The 19,814-nt window shown below is 41.0% G+C and overlaps 1 protein-coding gene across 1 annotated transcript in view; it reads left to right on the top strand.

Moving 5' to 3' along the window:
* DNAH8 (dynein axonemal heavy chain 8) overlaps nucleotides 1–19,814 on the top strand; it is a gene marked incomplete at its 3' end in the record, with an annotated part of 280,160 nt that overhangs the window by 110,914 nt on the left and 149,432 nt on the right. Inside the window, exons 35-40 of the mRNA XM_080664997.1 lie at nucleotides 1,116–1,218; nucleotides 2,147–2,251; nucleotides 2,607–2,768; nucleotides 5,731–5,955; nucleotides 11,259–11,431; nucleotides 12,572–12,750. Coding sequence (XP_080521123.1) covers nucleotides 1,116–1,218; nucleotides 2,147–2,251; nucleotides 2,607–2,768; nucleotides 5,731–5,955; nucleotides 11,259–11,431; nucleotides 12,572–12,750 — 947 coding nt within the window. The remainder of the gene's footprint in view (nucleotides 1–1,115; nucleotides 1,219–2,146; nucleotides 2,252–2,606; nucleotides 2,769–5,730; nucleotides 5,956–11,258; nucleotides 11,432–12,571; nucleotides 12,751–19,814) is intronic.

Here is a 19,814-nt window from a genome sequence, read left to right as displayed (position 1 = left end):
GGCAGTGTTTATTAAAATACATTTCCTTTTCAAAATTGAGCTATCTGCTGTTGCAGTGTATATACATTTTTGGGGGACACCCTGCATTTCTGTTTTGGTAGTGATTGTGGGAGGGGTAATAGTAATTTAACATTTCACATAAATTTAACTTTTCTATAAAGAAGACACCTTCATCTTGGAGGTGGGTGAGTGAAGGCATAGTATTAGTTTTGTAGAGTTTCGGTAACAAATCACCACAACAGAAACCTATTTTCTCACAGTTCTGGATGAAATCAGGTGTCAGCAATTTTGAAGGCCCTAAAGGAGAGTCTTTCTTTGTTTTCCCAGCTTCTGGTGGCTCTAGGAGTTCCCTGGCTTTTGGCTACATAATTCCAATCTCTGTCTCTGCATTCACTTTGTTTTTCTTCCTGTATTTCTCTTATGAGGACACTTCTTGGATTTAGAGCTTACCTGGATAATCCAGGATGATCTCTTCTTGATAGCCTTAACTTCAGCACACCTGCAAAAATCCTTTTTCCAAATAAGGTCACATTCACAGATTCCAAGGAACAGGATGAGGACCTGTCTTTTTTGGAGGGGAGGGAGCTTCCATTCAGCCCAATAGGCATGGAGTAGAGATGTGCACTAAGAGAACAATTAACCAGACAAATTCATGGGTAATTTTCTTATAAAGCAGTTCATTCTCAGGCTCTCTGTGAAATGGGGTGGACATATATCCTGCTTCATCTAAGTTTATGCTGCTGTCTTAGCTTAATGGTTCATTGTCCCCCCTTTCACTCAAAATGTGCTGGTTTGTGGATAAGATACGTTCACGTTGGGTTACGTCATACTTCAAGGTTCACAATACTCTTAGGTCTCAGGAGCACTTTTGAGGAGAAAGAAGATGATGGGTAGATGGGCAGGCTTGCTCTGGATCCCTTTCTTGTTTTCACTCGTTTTCCCAAGTGACGTCCATGGTGTAGCATGGGCTTTGGTTCTAAGAAAACATTTCAGAGGCAAATGGCAATGACTCTAGGTGTTTGTTGTTATCTTATTGACGACGTTTGGTGATCATATCTTGGCTAAAAAGAAATAACTCAGAAACATATCAGTTGGTAACATGACTTTATTTAAAGGTATTTGGAGAAGAAGCGATTATTATTTCCAAGATTCTTCTTTGTATCCGATCCAGTTCTCCTGGAAATTCTTGGACAAGCCAGTGATTCCCATACCATACAGGTATAACCTAAGTATCTATCACCTAAACACACCTCCCCCCCCAGCATGCATAATGGGCAATAAAAATGAAGTTAACAGTTTAAAAGTGGAGACAGGAAAGAGAGCATTAAAAATTATGCTGATTATAAAATGTCCATTTTTCTGTATATTTGGAGCATCTATCTAAGGCAAGGGTCACTCTCCAGTTGGACGACCTTGGCCAGCTTCTTAATTTTCCTGCACCTTAGTTTTCTCGTCTGTACAATCAGGAAATTAATGGCTCCACCTCATAGGCTTGCCATACGGATTACGTGAGATAATGCAATGAAAAGTATCTGGCATACATTACGTGCTCACTAAATGTAACTCATTATTATGAGCATTTTTAGTCTAAATATTCTTAGATCAAATAGAACTGGTGGTTTCGATTTGTCTTTTTTTTTTTTCCATCCAGAATGCTTTGCAAATGCTTTTAGCCATTTCCCAGGGCAATACTTCCAGGAGGAAGATACAGAGAACCGGGAGTGGGAGGCATCCCAGGGCAGTTCTGGTTTGGGAGTCTGGGAAGCCTCTAATAATACCTGTTGGTTTCCAGAACACTGTGGGGATGAGAAAAGAGAGAAGCAAAAGCTGCAGCGTAAGACAGAGGTGGAGCCAAGAGAGAAGGCAGGTCTGAGCTGGGGAGGGACTGTGTGGTTCGGTCCCTCTGGAGCAAAGAGACAGTCATTACTTCAAGGACTCGAGGACACGTTCTGCAGGGCTGGCTTTGAAACGTGGGCCTTCAAGTCAGTCAAGGGTTCTTTTCTTTCTCTTTTTCTTCTTGAAACAATGGAGTGAATTCTTGATATTTTACAAAGATTAAAAATATTAAGGCTTTTAAAAACATCTCAGCGGCTTTTGTGTTTAGGCTCATGTATGATGTTTTTGCTTTGTCTTGTGCTTCTTACAGCCACACCTCCCTGCAGTATCTGACAACATAAATGAAGTGACATTTCATGCAAAAGATTATGATCGGATCCTGGCCGTCATATCAAGAGAAGGAGAAAAAATTATTGTAATTTAACTTGGTTACACTTTTGTTATTAGGAGAATGCAATTCTCTAATGAAAAAGGGGTGGGCCTGGGCTCCAGTTCTGTAGCCCTGGGTTACACACTAGTGTGGATAACTCAGCTAATTTCTTTGGGACTCATTTCATCATGTATAAAATGAAAGTTTTAGACCAGATGATCTTTATAGTTCCTTCCACCTATAGTATTAGTTGATTTTACTCATGTTTTAAATATTTTGTGTAAAATATGGAACTATTTGTTTTGTGTTAAGGAACAATGATTTATCAGGTTATCTTGTGACAATTGTAAAAACACCAAATTATTACCAATCTGTAATATATTTATAATCTATTTTTTAGTTGGACAGTCCTGTTATGGCCAAAGGTCCTGTAGAGATTTGGCTTCTGGACTTGTTAAAAATGCAGATGTCTTCATTACATAATATAATTCGATCTGGGTTTTATCAAATCAGTGATTCAGGATTTCAACTCTTACCTTTCCTCAGTCACTTTCCAGCACAGGTGAGAATACACACAGTTTAAATAATGGTTATAAGGAATGGAAATAAGGGGGAAGGATGCTCAGGAGGCAGTGGCCTGGTGTAGCTGTGAACTAGTTAGGGAGGCCTACCCACCTGCTCCCAACCACCCGCTTGTCCACCACACCATTCCAGGCCCGTCCGTCCCCTCCACTGCTCTACCCTCAGTAAAAATATACACTGAGACTAAAACCATTTATAGAAAATTTTACCTTATATATAAAAATCATAGGTATAGATACAGATACAGATATGGATGTGGATATATAGAGAGAGGGAATGAGCATGTCTTTTCCTGAAATAAAATCCATCTTGCCTTTAATTTTCCCTTCAAGTGATTACGAATTGGCACAGTCCATTAAAGGAGGCCTTCTCAGGCAACTAACTTTTGAATGCGAAGATCTTGAAAGAGGCTGGGGTTGGAGCAGGTGCTGTCTCTTACGGGTTCTCTGACTCTGAGAAGGGCTTTGCAATGTGCCAAGTACTCTTAAAACCAGATAGAGAAAATTCCAATAGTTTCATCACATTTTCAGCCAGGATAAAGGACCAGTGATGACCTGTGATCTGGGTCAGAGACAGTATGGGATCGAAGGCAAGAGATATCCAAGGAAAATATAGGCAGTTTTTGCCCAAACCATATTTCTTCTCTACCTGCTCCTGCCAACCTGCACTCCAAATTCTGAATGACCGCATACATGACGGAGACAGCCAAGCGCTATGAAATTATCCATTCAAATGGCACAAGTACAGATAGAGAAATAACCTTTATTGCAGAGAATACTCTAATATTGTGATTTTTAAATAATGTATAATATCCTTGGCAAGCTTTAACATTTGTAAAAATGTTATTAGTATTATTAACTTTGTGATAAATCTTTATAATATACTTTATTTGATAAGCTGGGAAAATAGCTGCTTAGACGAAATCAATATACTTTTCCTCTCCCAGGAAAGCTGGATCACCTGTATATTTGGAAGGAGAGGCTCAATCTAGCTTAGTCAGGGGAGGGAGCGTTACAGGTGGAGCAGTTGAAGAGCAAGGTCAGAGCAGTGGTCAAGTTGAGCAGAAGATAGCGGGGAAGTTGGCTAGCTTGCAGGATTTTCTTTAGTGTGCATATATACATATATAAGGTAAGATTTTAAACAAGTTTAGATAAGAATCTTGACATTGTAGCGGGTAAATTTCAGTTCTTTGGAAAAATTGCTTTAAAGAGTAATCCTATATAATAAAAACCTAATATGCTAAGTGTCTGGTCGACCAGTCAGCCATTCAACCAATCAAAGCATAATATGCTAATGATATGCTAAGGCCTCTCAACCACTCGCTATGATGTGCACTGACCACCAGGGAGCAGACACTCTGACTGGTAGGTTAGCTTGCTGCTGGTATCCAGCTGATCAGGACTGAGCAAGAGAGTCCTCCTGCAGTCCTTCCCTGGCTGGCCAACCTCCCATGTCCCTCCCTTGTCCTGATCTTGCACCAGTGAGGTCCCTCGGCCTGGCCTGCACCCTCTAACAATCTGGGACCCCTCGAGGAATGTTGGATAGCCAATTTCAGCCCAATCCTGCAGGCCAGGCCAAGGGACACCACTGGTGCACAAATTCGTGCACCGGGCCTCTAGTGAATATATAGTCCTTCAAAATAGACTCATTTACTATATACCTTACTCTTTAGAGCAACTTCTCCAAAAAACTGAAATTTGTTCACTACAATGTTAATTTAAGGTTTTATTTGACATTTAAAAAATTTCTTCTTTGCTTTCTTCCAAAACACATTTCTAAGACTATGAATGAATGAATGCAATGGATTCTTGTTGCAAACATTTGAAACTTTTTGAAAACTATGAAAGTGAAAATAATAATTTTCCATCTTCCTACCACTTGGAAATGATGCCTGTAAATATTTAGTGCATTCCCTTTCAGTATTTTTTAATATGTTAATTACAGGCATCAAATAATATTGCAAAGAATGAGCATTCTTACTTTGTTTTTTATTTTAATGAGACATCCTCCAGTTTTTATCGTTATATTCTCTGCCTGCTTAAATTAAGTAGAAAACATAATTTAAACTTTTGTTGGTGACTCAGGATAGTCATTTTAAAGATTCGTGTTTGGAATGTATCCCTATGCAGTTATGTTTCAGGATCTGTAAATCACTTACCCTGCTGTTTTTGTATTGTTTCTCTTTGCTTTTCCTATCTTAATGCCCCATTCTGGGGCCAACAGGGTCAGAATCCACTTGCTATTGGGAGCTTCCTGACACTGGCTGTTTCCTCCATATCCTGTCGCTCACCTTAGCCAGGTGCTTTCATTTGTCTTCAGCAGACCCCGGGATTGGCCCCTGCTCTAGGGGGAGCAGGCAGGGATTAAGAAAGGGTTTTATTCCCGTTTACCTACTGCAGTGCCCAGTAGCATCTACATGCTACGCACACTGCTTTCAATCCTCTGCCAAATGTGGGTTCCTTTTTGGTCCAGATGATTTTGTATCTGTTTCTTTGCAGATGAATAAATGCTCCCAAGGGGACCACCGCTGTATGGAGGAGGTGAGGGTGGGGGATATCTGATCACTTTGACTCCCTTTTCTGGGGCAGAAATTGTAGGTAAAGTGACATTCTCTCACTGTTTCCTTAGCTTCATCAGGAGACAAAGGACAAACTTCTCGAACCCTTCTCACTTTCTGTCTCTCTCTCCTTTAGATAAATATGTAGACAGAAAAGTAGATGTAGCTAACGGTATGGTTATTAAAGGGAGTGGAGGTCAAGCAAGGAGGTAGGCAGTTGCAAAGAGACCTACGGAAAACTATTTCTGGAAGTGGAGAAATGCATGTCCCTTTTTTAGTTTAAAATGAGTAAAACCCTGTTTGCCTTCATGTGAATAAGTGACTACCAAATGTCACTGTAGGATGTGTTTTAGATATTTGGCTTATTTGTCTGTTGGATTTGTAGGTTGGGCTTCTGGGAATTCAGATGCTGTGGACACACGATTCAGAAGAGGCTTTACATAGTGCAAAAGATGACAGGAAAATCATGCAAATAACCAACCAGAAATTTTTGGATATTCTAAATATTCTAATTAGCCAGACAACACATGACCTAAGCAAGTTTGAAAGAGTGAAATTTGAAACTCTAATTACTATACATGTGCATCAGAGAGATATTTTTGATGACTTGGTAAAGTATCTTTTTTTCTTAATTTTAAGTAATTTCGTGTATTAGTTAATAATTTAGTGTTTCTAATAATGAAAAATTAAGTATTATATATATTCCCTAACTTATATGAACCTTTTATCTACCTGACCCTTTTTCACAACTGGTATGTGTGTGTGTGTGTGTGTGTGTGTGTGTATGTACCATGTCTACAAATATCTATATTTGGTGGTATAAACAACCATATATGTATATTCACATTTGCCATTCTGAAAGTCTGGAACCAACTGATGTGATGTGAACTAATTGTTCCATTAAACCAAATAACAAGAATCATGATACAATTTTGATGAGATTAGTCATGAGTTATGATGGGCTGATTGGGAAGGAATCAAATAGGATCAAGCATCAGAGAACTCTCATGGATATTTGTCCAACTGATGGTGTACAGCAGGGCATCATGGGCTTGATGTGGCCAAGGTTTTGTAGGGCGGGAGTAAGAGGAGTAGTATTTGAATGACCTTTGGATAGAACTCTCAGTAACCAACAGCCTTGAGCAAGACCAAGTTCTCCTAAAGTAGTGGTTATCTGTTATAAGGACAGGGCCCCAGGAGATTTTGATATACCAACATTTGACTCTCTTTGTCTTTAACTAATATTGTGTGTGTGTGTGTGTGTTTATTTGATTCATTTTAAAGGCACCTCTTTCCTTTATTAGAGACACACAATCCATGAAACTTTGGACCCTTTTTAAAGAATATGATCACAGGCAATCTGTTTCAAACTTTTATATCAGACGTTCTGGTCAGATAAGTTATATTATTGAAGATTGAAGGACCTGCAGTCTATTTATTCCCCTGGACTGTAGATCTCTTCTCAAAGTATTGTATGCCAACCAGTTGCATTGCCATCTCCGGGGAGCTTGTTAGAAAAGTAGGATCTCCAGCCTCTTCCCCCTCCCCTCCCCCCGCCACTCGCCTCTCCCCCTCAACTCATGTACTGAATCAGAATCTGCATTTCAACAAGATTCCCAGGTTGTTCATATGTGTATGAACACTGTTGTAGAATTGATCTCTGGATCAAACTAATTATCAAGCATACTTAGACCATATTTCTTTGGTCTTCTACAGATTTGCTTTCACTGAATTGCAGTTTCCTTTATGCTAGTACTTTGCCTTTCACTGGAACCCACCTCCAGAAACTCCTGTGGAATCTATTACTATACCTGCTAAGAGCATACTATTGAGGTGGAAGTCTGTTTATCTTTCATTGATTCTTAAAGCTGAAGTCCCATAGAAGACATTTATTTTATTTTATTTTTTTTTTTCCCATTCAGTAGGTTGCCTTTTTATTTATTTATTTATTTTAAATAAATCTTTATTCAGATTATTACAATTATTTCTCCTTTTTCCCCCCATAGCTCCCCTCCACCCATTTCCTACCCCACCTTCTGCCCTTACCTCCCCACCACTGTCCTCATCCATAGGTGTATGATTTTTGTCCATTCTCTTCATGAACCCCCCATACCCCTTTCCCCCTGAGAGTTATCAGTCCACTCCCTTTCTATGCCCCTGATTCTATTATATTCACCAGATTATTCTGTTCCTCAGGTTTTTAATTCACTTGATTTTTAGGTTCGCTTGTTGATAGATATGTATTTGTTGTTCATAATTTTTCTCTTTACTTTTTTCTTCTTCCTCTTCTTTAAGAATACCTTTCAGCATTTCATATAATACTGGTTTGGTGGTGATGAACTCCTTCAGCTTTTTCTTGTCTGTGAAACTCTTTATCTGCCCTTCAATTCTGAATGATAGCTTTGCTGGGTAGAGTAATCTTGGTTGTAGGTTCTTGCTATTCATCACATTGAAAATTTCTTGCCACTCCTGTCTGGCCTGCATAGTTTCTGTTGAGAAGTCAGCTGACATTCGTATGGGTGCTCCCTTGTAGGTAATTAACTGTTTTTCTCTTGCTGCTTTTAATATTCTCTCTTTGTCTTTTGCTCTTGGCATTTTAATTATGATGTGTCTTGGTGTGGTCCTCTTTGGATTCCTTTTGTTTGGGGTTCTGTGGGCTTCCTGGACTTGTAAGTCTATTTCTTTCACCAGGTGGGGGAAGTTTTCGGTCATTATTTCTTCAAATAGGTTTTCAGTATCTTGCTCTCTCTCTTCTTCTGGCACCCCCATAATTCTGATGTTGGTATGCTTGAAGTTGTCCCAGAGTCTTCTTACATTATCTTCAACTTTTTGGATTTTTTTTTTGCTTTTTACTTTTTCGGTTGAGTGTTTTTTGCTTCTTTGTATTTCAATTCTTTGACTTGATTCTTGGGTTCCTCGATTCTGTTTCTGGGTCTCTGTATAATATTTTTTATTTCAGTCAGTGTATGTTTAATTTCTAGTTGGTCCTTTTTCATATCTTCGAGGGTCTCGTTATATTTATCGGCCTTTTCTAGGATATTCTTAAAGTCTTATAACCGTGGTTTTGAATTCTATATCCAGTCGTTTGTTTTCCTCCATTTCTTTCGTTTGTGATCTGATTCTTTGACCCCGCATTTTCACTGATTCCCTGAGTTGGTAAGGTAGATATTTGTGCTGGGTTTCCAATATGGCCCAGTGGGTCTGCTTCCCCAGTTAACCTGAGGTTGACACTCTTGGTGCACCCCTTTGTGGACTGTGTGTACAGCCTTGTTGTAATTAAGTCTTTATTGTTGTTGGTATCACTGGGAAGAATTCACCTCAGGGCCAGGTGGCTGTAAGGATCAGCTGTGTCTATGCTGGGAGAAGTTCGGTGCTGGAGACAGCCTTATAGGATTAGACTTGCCAAATTGCAATAGCCTCTGTGCTCAGCTTGGATGGGGTGGAGTCTCAGTTTTGGCTTCCTGTCAGCCTTGCCCTTGCATGCATGTGCGCTTTCAGTCCTCCGCCTTCCCCAGCTCGAGTCTCCGCCTGAGAGTCCAGACTCCCCCCACAAGAGCGTGGGTCCCCAGGGGCTCGCCTGGAACTGGGGTTCACTGCAGTCAGAACTGGGGCTCAGTGCCGTCAGGAGCCTCTGACTCCCTTTCACTAGGGAAAGCCTGTGGCAACCTCCGCAGCCTTTGTGCGCACTGGCACGCGCACGCGCGCTTTCAGTCCTCCGCCTTCCCCGGCTCCCGAGTCTCCGCCTGAGAGTCCAGACTCCCCCCGTAAGAGCGTGGGTCCCCAGGGGTTCGCCCGGAACTGGGGTTCAGTGCTGTCAGAACTGGGGTTCAGTGCGGTCGGAAGCTTCCTTCCCCCTTCCGCCAGAGAAAGTCAGCCAGGCTCTCAGCTGCCCTTCCTCTCTGCGCGCACAAAGCCCCTTTGCCGTACCTCCAATTCTCTGTGAGCTTTCCTCTTTCCTTCTAGTTGTAGAATTTTCACTCAGCCAGCTTTCCTGTGGTTCTGGATGGTGTCCGTTCTGTCTTTTAGTTGTAGTTTTGAAATTGTTGTGCGAGGCAGCAGTTTAGGTGTTTACCTATGCCGCCATCTTGGTTTCTCAGAAGACTTTTATTTTAAATTTAAATGCTGAGCAAAGCATTACTTTCCATACAGAATGGATTTTTAAAATCTGTACAAATTAAAACCATGGAACTGTTTTCTTTTTTGTCCTAATTACTATTGAATTCATGATCCATTTGCATCCCAACTAAAAATAGATTTCTTGGCCAGCATATTTGCATTTTATTTTTCATATATAATGCTTAGAATAGCCTGTTATACAGTAATAACTCAATAAAAATTTAGCTATTCTTTCTTCATCCTCTTTCATCGCCTCCTCACCATCTTAACAGATTGTTGAAAGTGGCTAACTGACTGCATCTCCATGGCTGTGGGTACCGGGTCAGAGAGCCGAGACCCTGGGGGAGGCACCGGTTATGTTACCCAAAAGTATCTCTTTCAAGGTGACAAATATAAACTGTGCTTTAGGAGGGAAGCCAGAATTCTTAACTGGAAGAGAGGCAATGTCATGAACTATGAAACAATACAACAACGAAAAGCAAGCTTGTAGATAGCTTGGAGACTTGATTAGACAGAGATCTGAACACTGTCAGCTGAATGACCTGAAGTGGGACACTGGGATTCAGAGCAGTGAAGGGGACCATTTGCCCCTTTCCTACATTGATTTCCCTCCATGAGCAGGGCTAGAGTTTCTCCAAGTTTGCCAGTGGCGTCATAAGCACCCCAGAATGTGGTTGTGGGGGTGTTGTTCCTAAACATGCTTTCCTGGTTTCTACCTCTTGCATCCCTGGTGCTGGGAGCCTGATACTGCTTGCCCCACAGGTCTACACTGGTGACTGGGCAGGCTGATGGGTTTGGCCATGGTGCTGGTGTAGGAAGGCGTGTGTGCACATATGAGCGTCTCTTGCTTAATCCCTTCAGAGCCTTCCCATTGCCGTGAGAGCAATGCCCAGCCTTCTTCTTATGCTCCATGAAGCCCCAACTCTTATTCCTCTGTCCAGAGTCCTGGATGCCTCAGCTGTTGTGAACTTCTTTCAGTTCCTTTTTCTGTCTGTCTGTTATTTATTTATTTATTTATTTATTTATTTATTTATTTATTTAAATATTTTTAAATGTTATCAGAGAGGGAGAGGGTGAGGGATATAGAAACATTAATGATGAGAGGGAATCATAGGTCGGCTGACTCCTGCACACCCCCTACTGGGGATCGAGCCCACAACCTGGGCGTGTGCCCTGACCAGGAATTGAGCCACAACTTCCTGGTTCATAGTTTGTCACTCAACCATGAGCCCCGCTGTCCAGGCTCTTTCAGTTTCTTGAGCTGCCAACCAGATCTTCCAGGCCTTTGCCTAAAACATTGTGCCCTCCACACCTCCATCACCCACCCCTTTTGTTATATTTCCCTGGCTAATCCTACTATTTACTCAGGTGTTCGGTTCCTTTGGTCCACAGGCAGGTTTGGCTCTATTCACTGAGCCAAACCGGCTAGGGCCAGGCGTTAGTTTTGAAGTTTTTTTTTTTTTTTTTTTTTTTCATTTGAGTACATCTCTCAGACACCCGGCACTAGGTTAGGTCCTCTTGCTAATTATTTTCAGAAACCCTGAATTTCTTTTCATACTTTATCACAATTACTTATTTATCTGTTTGTCTTTTGTCCTTTTCTGTAAGCCTCAGATGGCAGGACCTATGTCTGTCTCTGTTTACCCAGCATGGTGTCAGGCCCAAGGAGGGACTCAATAAATATACTTTAAATGAATGAGAATCAGTTCCTGAATGAGTGAATAAAGACTGCCCATATGCTGTGGTTTATGCTATTGCAATTCAGTATGTAATCTCTTTGTATTTCATGTTTTTAAGGTAAAAATGCATATCAAATCAGCCACTGATTTTGAATGGCTAAAACAGAGTAGATTTTATTTTAAAGAAGATTTGGATCAGACTGTAGTGTCTATTACAGATGTTGACTTTATTTACCAAAATGAATTTCTGGGATGCACCGATCGACTTGTTATCACTCCGTTAACAGATAGGTAGGAAACTTAGTTTTTTAATTATATTTTGTAATTAAGTAATGTGCTTAAAATTGCTTTTAAATTGTATTTGAAATATTTAAAAAAGCTTATTCTGTCGTGTTAGGTCTATGCTAGCTCATCAAAGTCAGTCCAGCACTGAAATAACCATAGTTGTTACTTATACATGTACATTACACTTTAATGAAGTAGAAACAGATGAAATAAAAGCAAGCTGGAATGTTGGCTATGAGTAATTAGTTACAAACTTTAGGTTGCAAGATGGAAACCTATCTCTAGGACCATAAAGGGAGTCATGAGAATTACAAAGAAGGAAGGGTCCTTGGAGATCATCTCATTTAGCATCCTGGTTTTTCAAGTTGTGGACATTGATACCTAAAGTGGAGTTTCTTGGCCAGGTCTGAATGATCAGTTAATGGCAGATCCCCTCACAGTCTTTTCCATATATGACACTAGACAAGAACTGGGCCTTTTTTAAAAATCTTTATCTACTCACAACAGCTCAATATGTTGTGCACAGTAGACACTCAATAAATATTTGTAGAATTGACTTAAGTTGAGTCACAGGACTATAAATTCTGCCATTATTTTACATAGAGCTGCCTCTAGGTAAAATTATAACATTTAAATCTGGTCTTCAGCCTCCTCTGGATTCATCCAACTTCCCTTTATATGCCCAATGCCCCTGCCACATACATTTGTCAATATGTTTTCCCTTCCATTGATGTATAAACGTGAAGCTTCATGGGTCATGAAGTTTTAGTAAGTTTTACTTGCATCTGAAACAGATGTCACTGAAGCTGGGTCACAGATCCAAGGAGATTGATTAAATTATTCCTTACGCTTATCTAAATGAATGAGACCTTTCATAGTCAAACAATTTGCAGTGGTGTGTTGGAGTTGGCTCGTGCCAGCTTGTTGCGGAGTTTAGAAGTTTGTCCCAAGAAACGTTTGCAGTTCCTCACCGCCCCACTGCTAACGAATGTCGGGTGCGCCAGCCTTGTTTGGTTGCCTGTCTCATAGGTGAGCTGCTCACATTGTAAAGTAACAGGTCCATTCCAATGGCATTGGACTTCTGCTTGCGCTGGGCTGTCTCGTGTTGTCCGTACTCACCATGCTTTCTCTGACTGACGCCTGCAGATGCTACATCACGTTAGCACAGGCTTTGGGAATGAACATGGGAGGTGCTCCAGCAGGACCTGCGGGCACTGGCAAAACGGAGACCACGAAAGACATGGGACGATGTTTGGGAAAATACGTGGTCGTGTTTAACTGCTCAGATCAGATGGATTTCAGAGGCCTCGGGAGGATTTTTAAAGGCAAGTGTCAAACACTTAAACTATTTTTTGTGATTTTATTTTTATTGCACTTTAATGTAATCTTCTGATCTATATCTAAAGTGATGTTTTCCCACGTAACCAAAATTAGTGTAAGTTGATGCATATGACAGTGCCATTTTTTATGGTCAGAAATGGCTGGATATCATCCGTTTCCCTGGCTCAATATTATTGCCATGAGTTGAATGTGTAGTGGATTATGAAAATGGAGCCCATTTATTACTGCCTGAAACAATGGTGGAGGAGATAAGATGAAGATTACAAAACACATGTGATTTCCCTTCCACATTAAATCCCATTGAAATGATTTTTTTTTTTTAAAGCATAGCCACACTGAAAAACAAGGAGGAGGGTTATCAGCAGATGGAAATTCTGAGAAAATCCTGAAAGATAGGTAGGCGGTGGTTTCAGATAGACAAGGAGAAAAGATTAGAGAGCACGCCCATCTTAGAACTCAGTGCCTGGCCGTCCTCTCTTTTTCTACCTACATGCGTTCTCTTTAAGTACTATCTATGTGATCTCTAGCTTGGACTTCCTGAAATTTCAGGTCTGTATATGCCACTGATATCTACTACTTGACATCTCCACTTAAATGTCTAGTAGGTCTAGCGTGTGATCTCCTTTCCCCTTATTTACTCCATCCTCAGCTTTTCCCATCCCACCGAGTAGCCATGTCATTCTTCCAGGTGCTCGGATGAAAAATCTTAGACTTATCCTTTGCTGCTCTTTCTCTCATATCCATCCTGTCAGCACACACTATTGCTTTCAGAATGCACCCCAAATCTGAGCACCTCTGATCCCCACTGCTGTCAGCAAGCCAGTCGTCACCCTTCACCTGTACTGCTCCAATAAGCCTCCTAATGGGCTCTTCATGTTTACCCTTGTCCCCTCTGCTGCAGCCCCAGATCAGCGCCACGCAATCCTTCTGCATGGAAGCCAGATCACGGCCCTCTTCTGCTGAGAGCTGCCCAGCAGCTTCCCTCTGAGTAAAAGCCAAACCCGCACGTGGTCCTGCCTTGTCTTACAGCCACTCCTGCCCCTCCCCATTGTATGGGTCTGACCTTCTGACCCATCTGCTATCACTCACTGCTCCCCTCACTCTCTCTCCTGTAGCCATATTGACCTTTCTGATGTTTCTCAAACATTCAAAGCAGACTCCCGCCTCAGATTCCTTACTCTTGTTCCTTAGGTTCTTCCCCTAGAGATTCCCCTAGATGGCTCATCTGATAAAGGGTGTCCACAGCAAACATCATAACCTGAACATTTGAAAGCATTCTTTCTGAGGTGAGGCTTAAGACAAGGACTCCTGTTATTGTTTGTTCTAGTCATCACTGTACTTCAGATCCTACCCAATGCAATAAGAAACAACAACAAAAATACAAAGATTGGAAAGAAAGAAATGCACAATTTCATTATTCACAAATGATAGGGTACACTTCTAAAAAATTCAACAAAATCTATAGAAAAATAGAATTTAGCAAATTTTCTAGACTGTAAAATCAACACAAAATAAATTTTATTTTTATAAACTGCAAAAAACAGGTAGAAAATGAAAACTTCAGAAAGATATCACTTAGAATGTAATTTTAAGAGTGAGGTATTGGTGCAGGATTGATGACTGGACCAATGGAATATAATAGAAAATGAAAAAATAGGCCAAGGACACTTGACAGGTGGCACAGGTATTACCGTAAATCAGTGATGGAGAGACAGACTTTACAATAAATTGTTCTGGGACAGCAGTTGATCAATATTTAACAAAGGAGATTGGGTCCCTACATATATAAAAATTGGATGCCTAAACCATACACTGTATACAACTCAGTTCTGGGAATTAAACGTCTAAATGTGGGAGGCAAAATTGTATAGGTTTTTAGAAGGTAATAAAGGAAAATATCTTTCTTTTTAGAGTAGAAAGGGATTTTTAATACAAGAATCACAAACCATAAAGAAAAGATTTGATACATTCCCTACCCTAAGTAAAAAACATCTCTTCGTCAGTGGGTACCAAAAAAAGAGAGAGCAAAGTCATGCCTGAAATTTGGAAACGGCATTAGCAATATATATTACCTACAAAGGATTGGTATCCCAAACACATGAGTAATGCCTATGACTCAGTGAAAAAGAGATAATTCAATAGACAGATGAGGAAAAGTCTTAAACAGGCATTACACAAGTGAAGCAAACCAGATGACCAGAAAAGAATTGCACACTTTAAAAGGATTCCATTTTGTACACACCAGATTAAGAACAATTTAAGTGTGACTTTTTTTTTTAAACATATTTTTTATTTCAGAGAGGGAGGGAGAGGTAGAGAGAGACAGAAACATCAATGATGAGAGAGAATCATTGATTGGCTGCCTTTTGCATGCCCCGTACTGGGAATCGAGCCTGCAACCTGGGCATGTGCCCTTGACACTGGAATCAAACCAATCTTCAATCTGTAGGCTGATGCTCTATCCACTGAGCCAAACCAGCTAGGGCAGTGTGACTTTCTTTTCTTTCTTTCTTTCTTTTTTTTTTTTTTTTACCGTTGGCAAGGTGTTGAGCAGCAGAAACAGCCACCCACTCCTGGTGGCAGTGTAAACCTTTTTTAGAATAAAAAAAGCTTACATGTGTATTGTCAGACTCCCACCTACGGATATCAGCTCAGGTAAACTGCACTTAAGTAATGGGAGCCTGTGTGCAAATGCTCACGGCAGTATTGCTTGTAACAGCAAACACCTGGCAATAACTCGAGTGTCCTCTCTGGTGGGCTGGACACATAAATACATAGATTGTGGACATATGATTTATATATTATATGCATAACAATGCTGTGTAGTGGTAAAAATGAGTAACTATAGCATGACACATTGATGTAGAGCAGTCTCACAGTTCAGAGGGAAAGAAGCAAGTCTCACAAAAACACGAATAGCATGATTAAATTTATTTAAAATTTAAAAGTAGGTAAAACCAAAGATATGTAATATAAAAAGAGTCTGGCCAGTATGCTCAGTGGTTGAGCATTGACCCATGCACCAGGAGGTCACTGGTCTGATTCCTGGTGAGGACACATGCCTGGGTTGCAGGTCCCATCCCCAGTAGGGGGTGTGCAGGAGGCAGCTGATCAACGATTCTCTCATCGATGTTTCTATCTCTCTCTCTCCCTCTCTCTCTTCTCTCTAAAATCAATACAAACATATTTTTAAAAGCATGAGAATGATTATTCCCTTTGGGAGGGGAGAAGGATGACACCATTGGGAAGAAGTACACTGGGCCTTCCCTGTATTGAACATTATACGTTCATTCATCCAGCCCTTCCTTTAAGTGGGATTGAGTAACATCTCCATAACAGATAGCATGAGATTGCACCCCCAGCTCAGAAGGATATGGACAGCATTTCATAGCTAGCTAGCTAGATAAATAGACACACATATAAACTTTGAGCATGTGAAATACATATGGTTCATGAATACATGCATAAGAGCAATAGCTTAAAAGCATGCATAGGGATCATTGGTATCAAATTCAGGGTAGAAGTTACCTCTGGAGAAGTATACGGACTCAAACAGCAGTTTTAACATTATTCTAAAGAATAAAGTCTGAAACAAATTGTTAGGATTTGATAGGTGGGTACATGGGTATTCATTATATTATTCTTTTTAGTCGCCTGTCTGTCAAACATTTTTGAACCCTGAGAATAATTTTCTAATCAAAGAGAAGGGTTCTTCTGTGGATCACTCCCAGCTTGAGGGTTGGGGATGATTGGGAGAAGCAGACTAGAGTGCAAGGTAAACCCCACGATACCAAAATGAGAGCAGAAGGCAAAGAAAAAGTATGTTTCCTCCTCACAAAAGCTGTAGCACAGCTGTCTGAGGTGGGAATCCTGACAAAGACCAACCCCAGAGGCCGGCTCCTGCCAGAGAGGCAAGCAGTGCCCCAGGCCAGACAGACTGCCGGCCCCAGCCCTGGAGAGCAAGCCCTCTTTTGGCTCCATCCCTTCCCTCAAATCACCAGAGGCAGACAAGCATCTTGCAGACAGGAATTTGCATTTGGGAAGAGGAAATGAAACTTATGCAGAGATAACAAAGTCTCATAACATTTTTGAAGGAATTAGGGATGCATCCAAAACAGCGGAGACCTACTGACCAGTAAACTGTTCAACAGAGAAAACAGAAGAAAATTCAAAAGTAAATAAAGTTAATAGCTTAAAGAGATTCAAGAATGTATCACATGTACAAATTAAAAAAACAGGCTACTATGAAAACATAACAACTGGATAACAATTTTGGATATTGAAAAAAATCTCTCTTGAATTGGAATATGTGGCCAAGAGAATACATTGTAAAAGGAAATAGGAAATTTTACAAAAAAAACTTAAGGAAAAATGGTGGCGGAATAGACCGACGTGTTCCGAGCCTTGTCCCGGAGCAGAAAGAAAGAACAGCTGAGGGTCGCACAAGGAGTGTTTGTTGGCAAGTTGGGGGACAGCTGAACTCCAGAAGAAGGTGGGGGACTGCTAGACGGGGTTCCCCTGACCTGGCAGCCCCCACTGTGGCTGGGTCCCCTCACGGAGTTGCGGGCTTGGACGCGGAGTCTGCGCCATCTTGAACCGGAAAGTGGAGCTTATCGGAAGCCTGAGAATCCACAACTGCGGCACCCACAGAACAGCTGCGAGCCCCAGAACAACGCTCCCCAATTGGCGCAAACACACGGGTTCAGAGGAGCTCTACACTCCACCACGGAAAGGTCAGATTTCACCTGGGATAAGGTGAGGTCTCTGGTCCCGGCGGGAGAGAGGAACGTGCATTTTGCGGGAGCTGGAGGACCAGGGAAGTCTGTGCCTAGAAAAATCCGTGGCTGTTGGGGCTGGCTGGATCTGTGAATGTGGAAGGGGGTCCTCAGAGCTGCTAACAGAAGGGCTCTCTAAAAAGCAACCCATTTTGATCTGATGTGCAGGGACACCCTAAGAATTTCAGGGGTGTGCCGGCTGCCTAGACTTACGTGCAGCCCCGGAGTTCGCACACTTGGGCTTTTTCCTCTTCAAATCCTTGCTTCTGATTACTAAGCCCAATACATAGGATCACCCAGTTGGGGACACCCTGGGAGACTGCAGGGGAAAGTTTTTTTTCTGGAACCTGGGGATCGGAGCGGGGAGTGACCATCGGAGAGCCAGCTCTGAGGCAGCCCACTCCCACAAACCGGTAGTGAGTGCCACAGGGAAAGAAGGCTCTAACACTGACTAGAGAGGCCATAGATAGACCCGGAAGTCAATCCAGAAACACTGCCACCCAGGGGCTGAATCACAAATTGACTCTTGTGTAATCAAAAATAAAGGAATACGAGAAATTAAGACACACCGCCTGCTTAAAATCAGGACTGGCTTACAACACTGAAGAGCAGTGGAACGCAGGGAACTGCAATACTGTCCGGACCGAGAAACAGGCGTGCCAAACAGAACAACAGAGGAAGTGAATGACCTTCATTACTCCACATTTTATGTATTTATTTTTTTATTTTCATTTTTTGCATCTTTTACTCAAGAAACTATTTTTTTCTTTTTTCCTCACTTGATTTTACCTTTTTAATTATTACATTTTTATTTTCAATCCGTATTATTACTACTGCTATTTTCTCTTTTTTTTTTTAAGTGTCATTTTATTTTCTCTTCATTTTATTTTGGGATTAGTGTTCTACATTCTATTTTTATCTTTCCTTTAGCATCGTTTCAATCTATCTCAACTCTACCTTTATGCCATCACTCTCTTCCTAACCTTCCCCTTTTCGGTGTCCTGTTTATCTTACCCCTTTCCTGCTTTAGATTTTCCCTATTCTTTCTGTTTACCCCTTGTTAAAATTTCACCCTACTTACATATCTAATCTCCAATCCCCTGCTCCAAGTCCATACACACCTCTCTCTTCGCTGTCTTAACTATCCAAAAAATTGTTTTTCTCTCTGTCCTTTTGTTGTTGTTCGCTTGAATGTAGATTATATAGAATTTTTATGCTTTTTTGTGAGATTGTTTTGCTTATTCTTCTTTTGTTTATTTTTTTGTTTGTTTTGTGCTTCTGTTTTCCCTTGCCTCACTCAATATTAGTTGGTTTTGTAGTTTTTATTAATCCCCAGGTACTTGTTGCTGGCATTTGCTGGGATTAGTGATTGTTCTATTGGAGTTTTATCCCCAATATATATAGTCTGTTACCCTTTTTCTCTTAGTCTCTTTCTTGTCTCGCTTACTTTTTTTTTCCCTTTTCCCAATTTCATTTTGACACTCCTTTTTTTTCCTTCTTTCTTTCTTTTTCCTCTTCTTCTTTCTCTCCTATCCCCTAATTTGACTTTCTCTGGTGGTCACCTTTATTGGAGGTTATTAATATCGTGAATACATTTCTGTTCAGTGCCTTGTGTGTTGTACCTGGTAGTGCTGTATTTTGTGCCTTTAAATCAACGCAGGAGAGAGAGAACTACATAACCAGACACCCAGAGAAGAGCGACCATGGGGAGACAAAGAAACAGCCCGCATATGAAAGAAAAGCAGGCATCACCAGAAAAGGAAGTAAACGAAATGGAGGCAGGCAACCTTCCAGAAAAAGAATTCAGAGAAATGGTCATAAGGTGGCTGAAAAGAATGGAAGACAAATTCGACAATATGAGCAAGAACCAAGAGGAAATGAAGAGGAACCAAGAAGAAATAAAAAATGACATCGCTGCTGTAAAGAACTCAATAGAAAGCATCAAGAGTAGACTAGAAGAAGCAGAGGACCGCATCAGTGAGCTAGAAGACAAGATGGGAAAAAATACCCAAGTAGAGCAACTTCTAGAAAAAAAAAATTAAAAGGCAGGAGGAGAGCCTAAGGGAACTTTGGGACAACACGAAACAAAACAACATCCGCATAATAGGGGTTCCAGAAGGAAAGGAAGCTGAGCAAGGAATAGAAAACCTCTTTGGAGAAATAATGACAGAAAATTTCCCTGATATAGGGAAGAAAAACCCACACAAATCCAAGAAGCTCACAGAGTCCCAAGCAAAATGAACCCCAAAAGACCGACGCCAAGGCACATTATA

The sequence above is a fragment of the Plecotus auritus genome (genome assembly GCF_963455305.1).
Source record: "Plecotus auritus genome assembly, chromosome: 4".
NCBI lineage: Eukaryota > Metazoa > Chordata > Mammalia > Chiroptera > Vespertilionidae > Plecotus > Plecotus auritus.
Note: the sequence above shows the minus strand (reverse complement) of the source record. Positions and strands in the feature narration are given on the sequence as shown.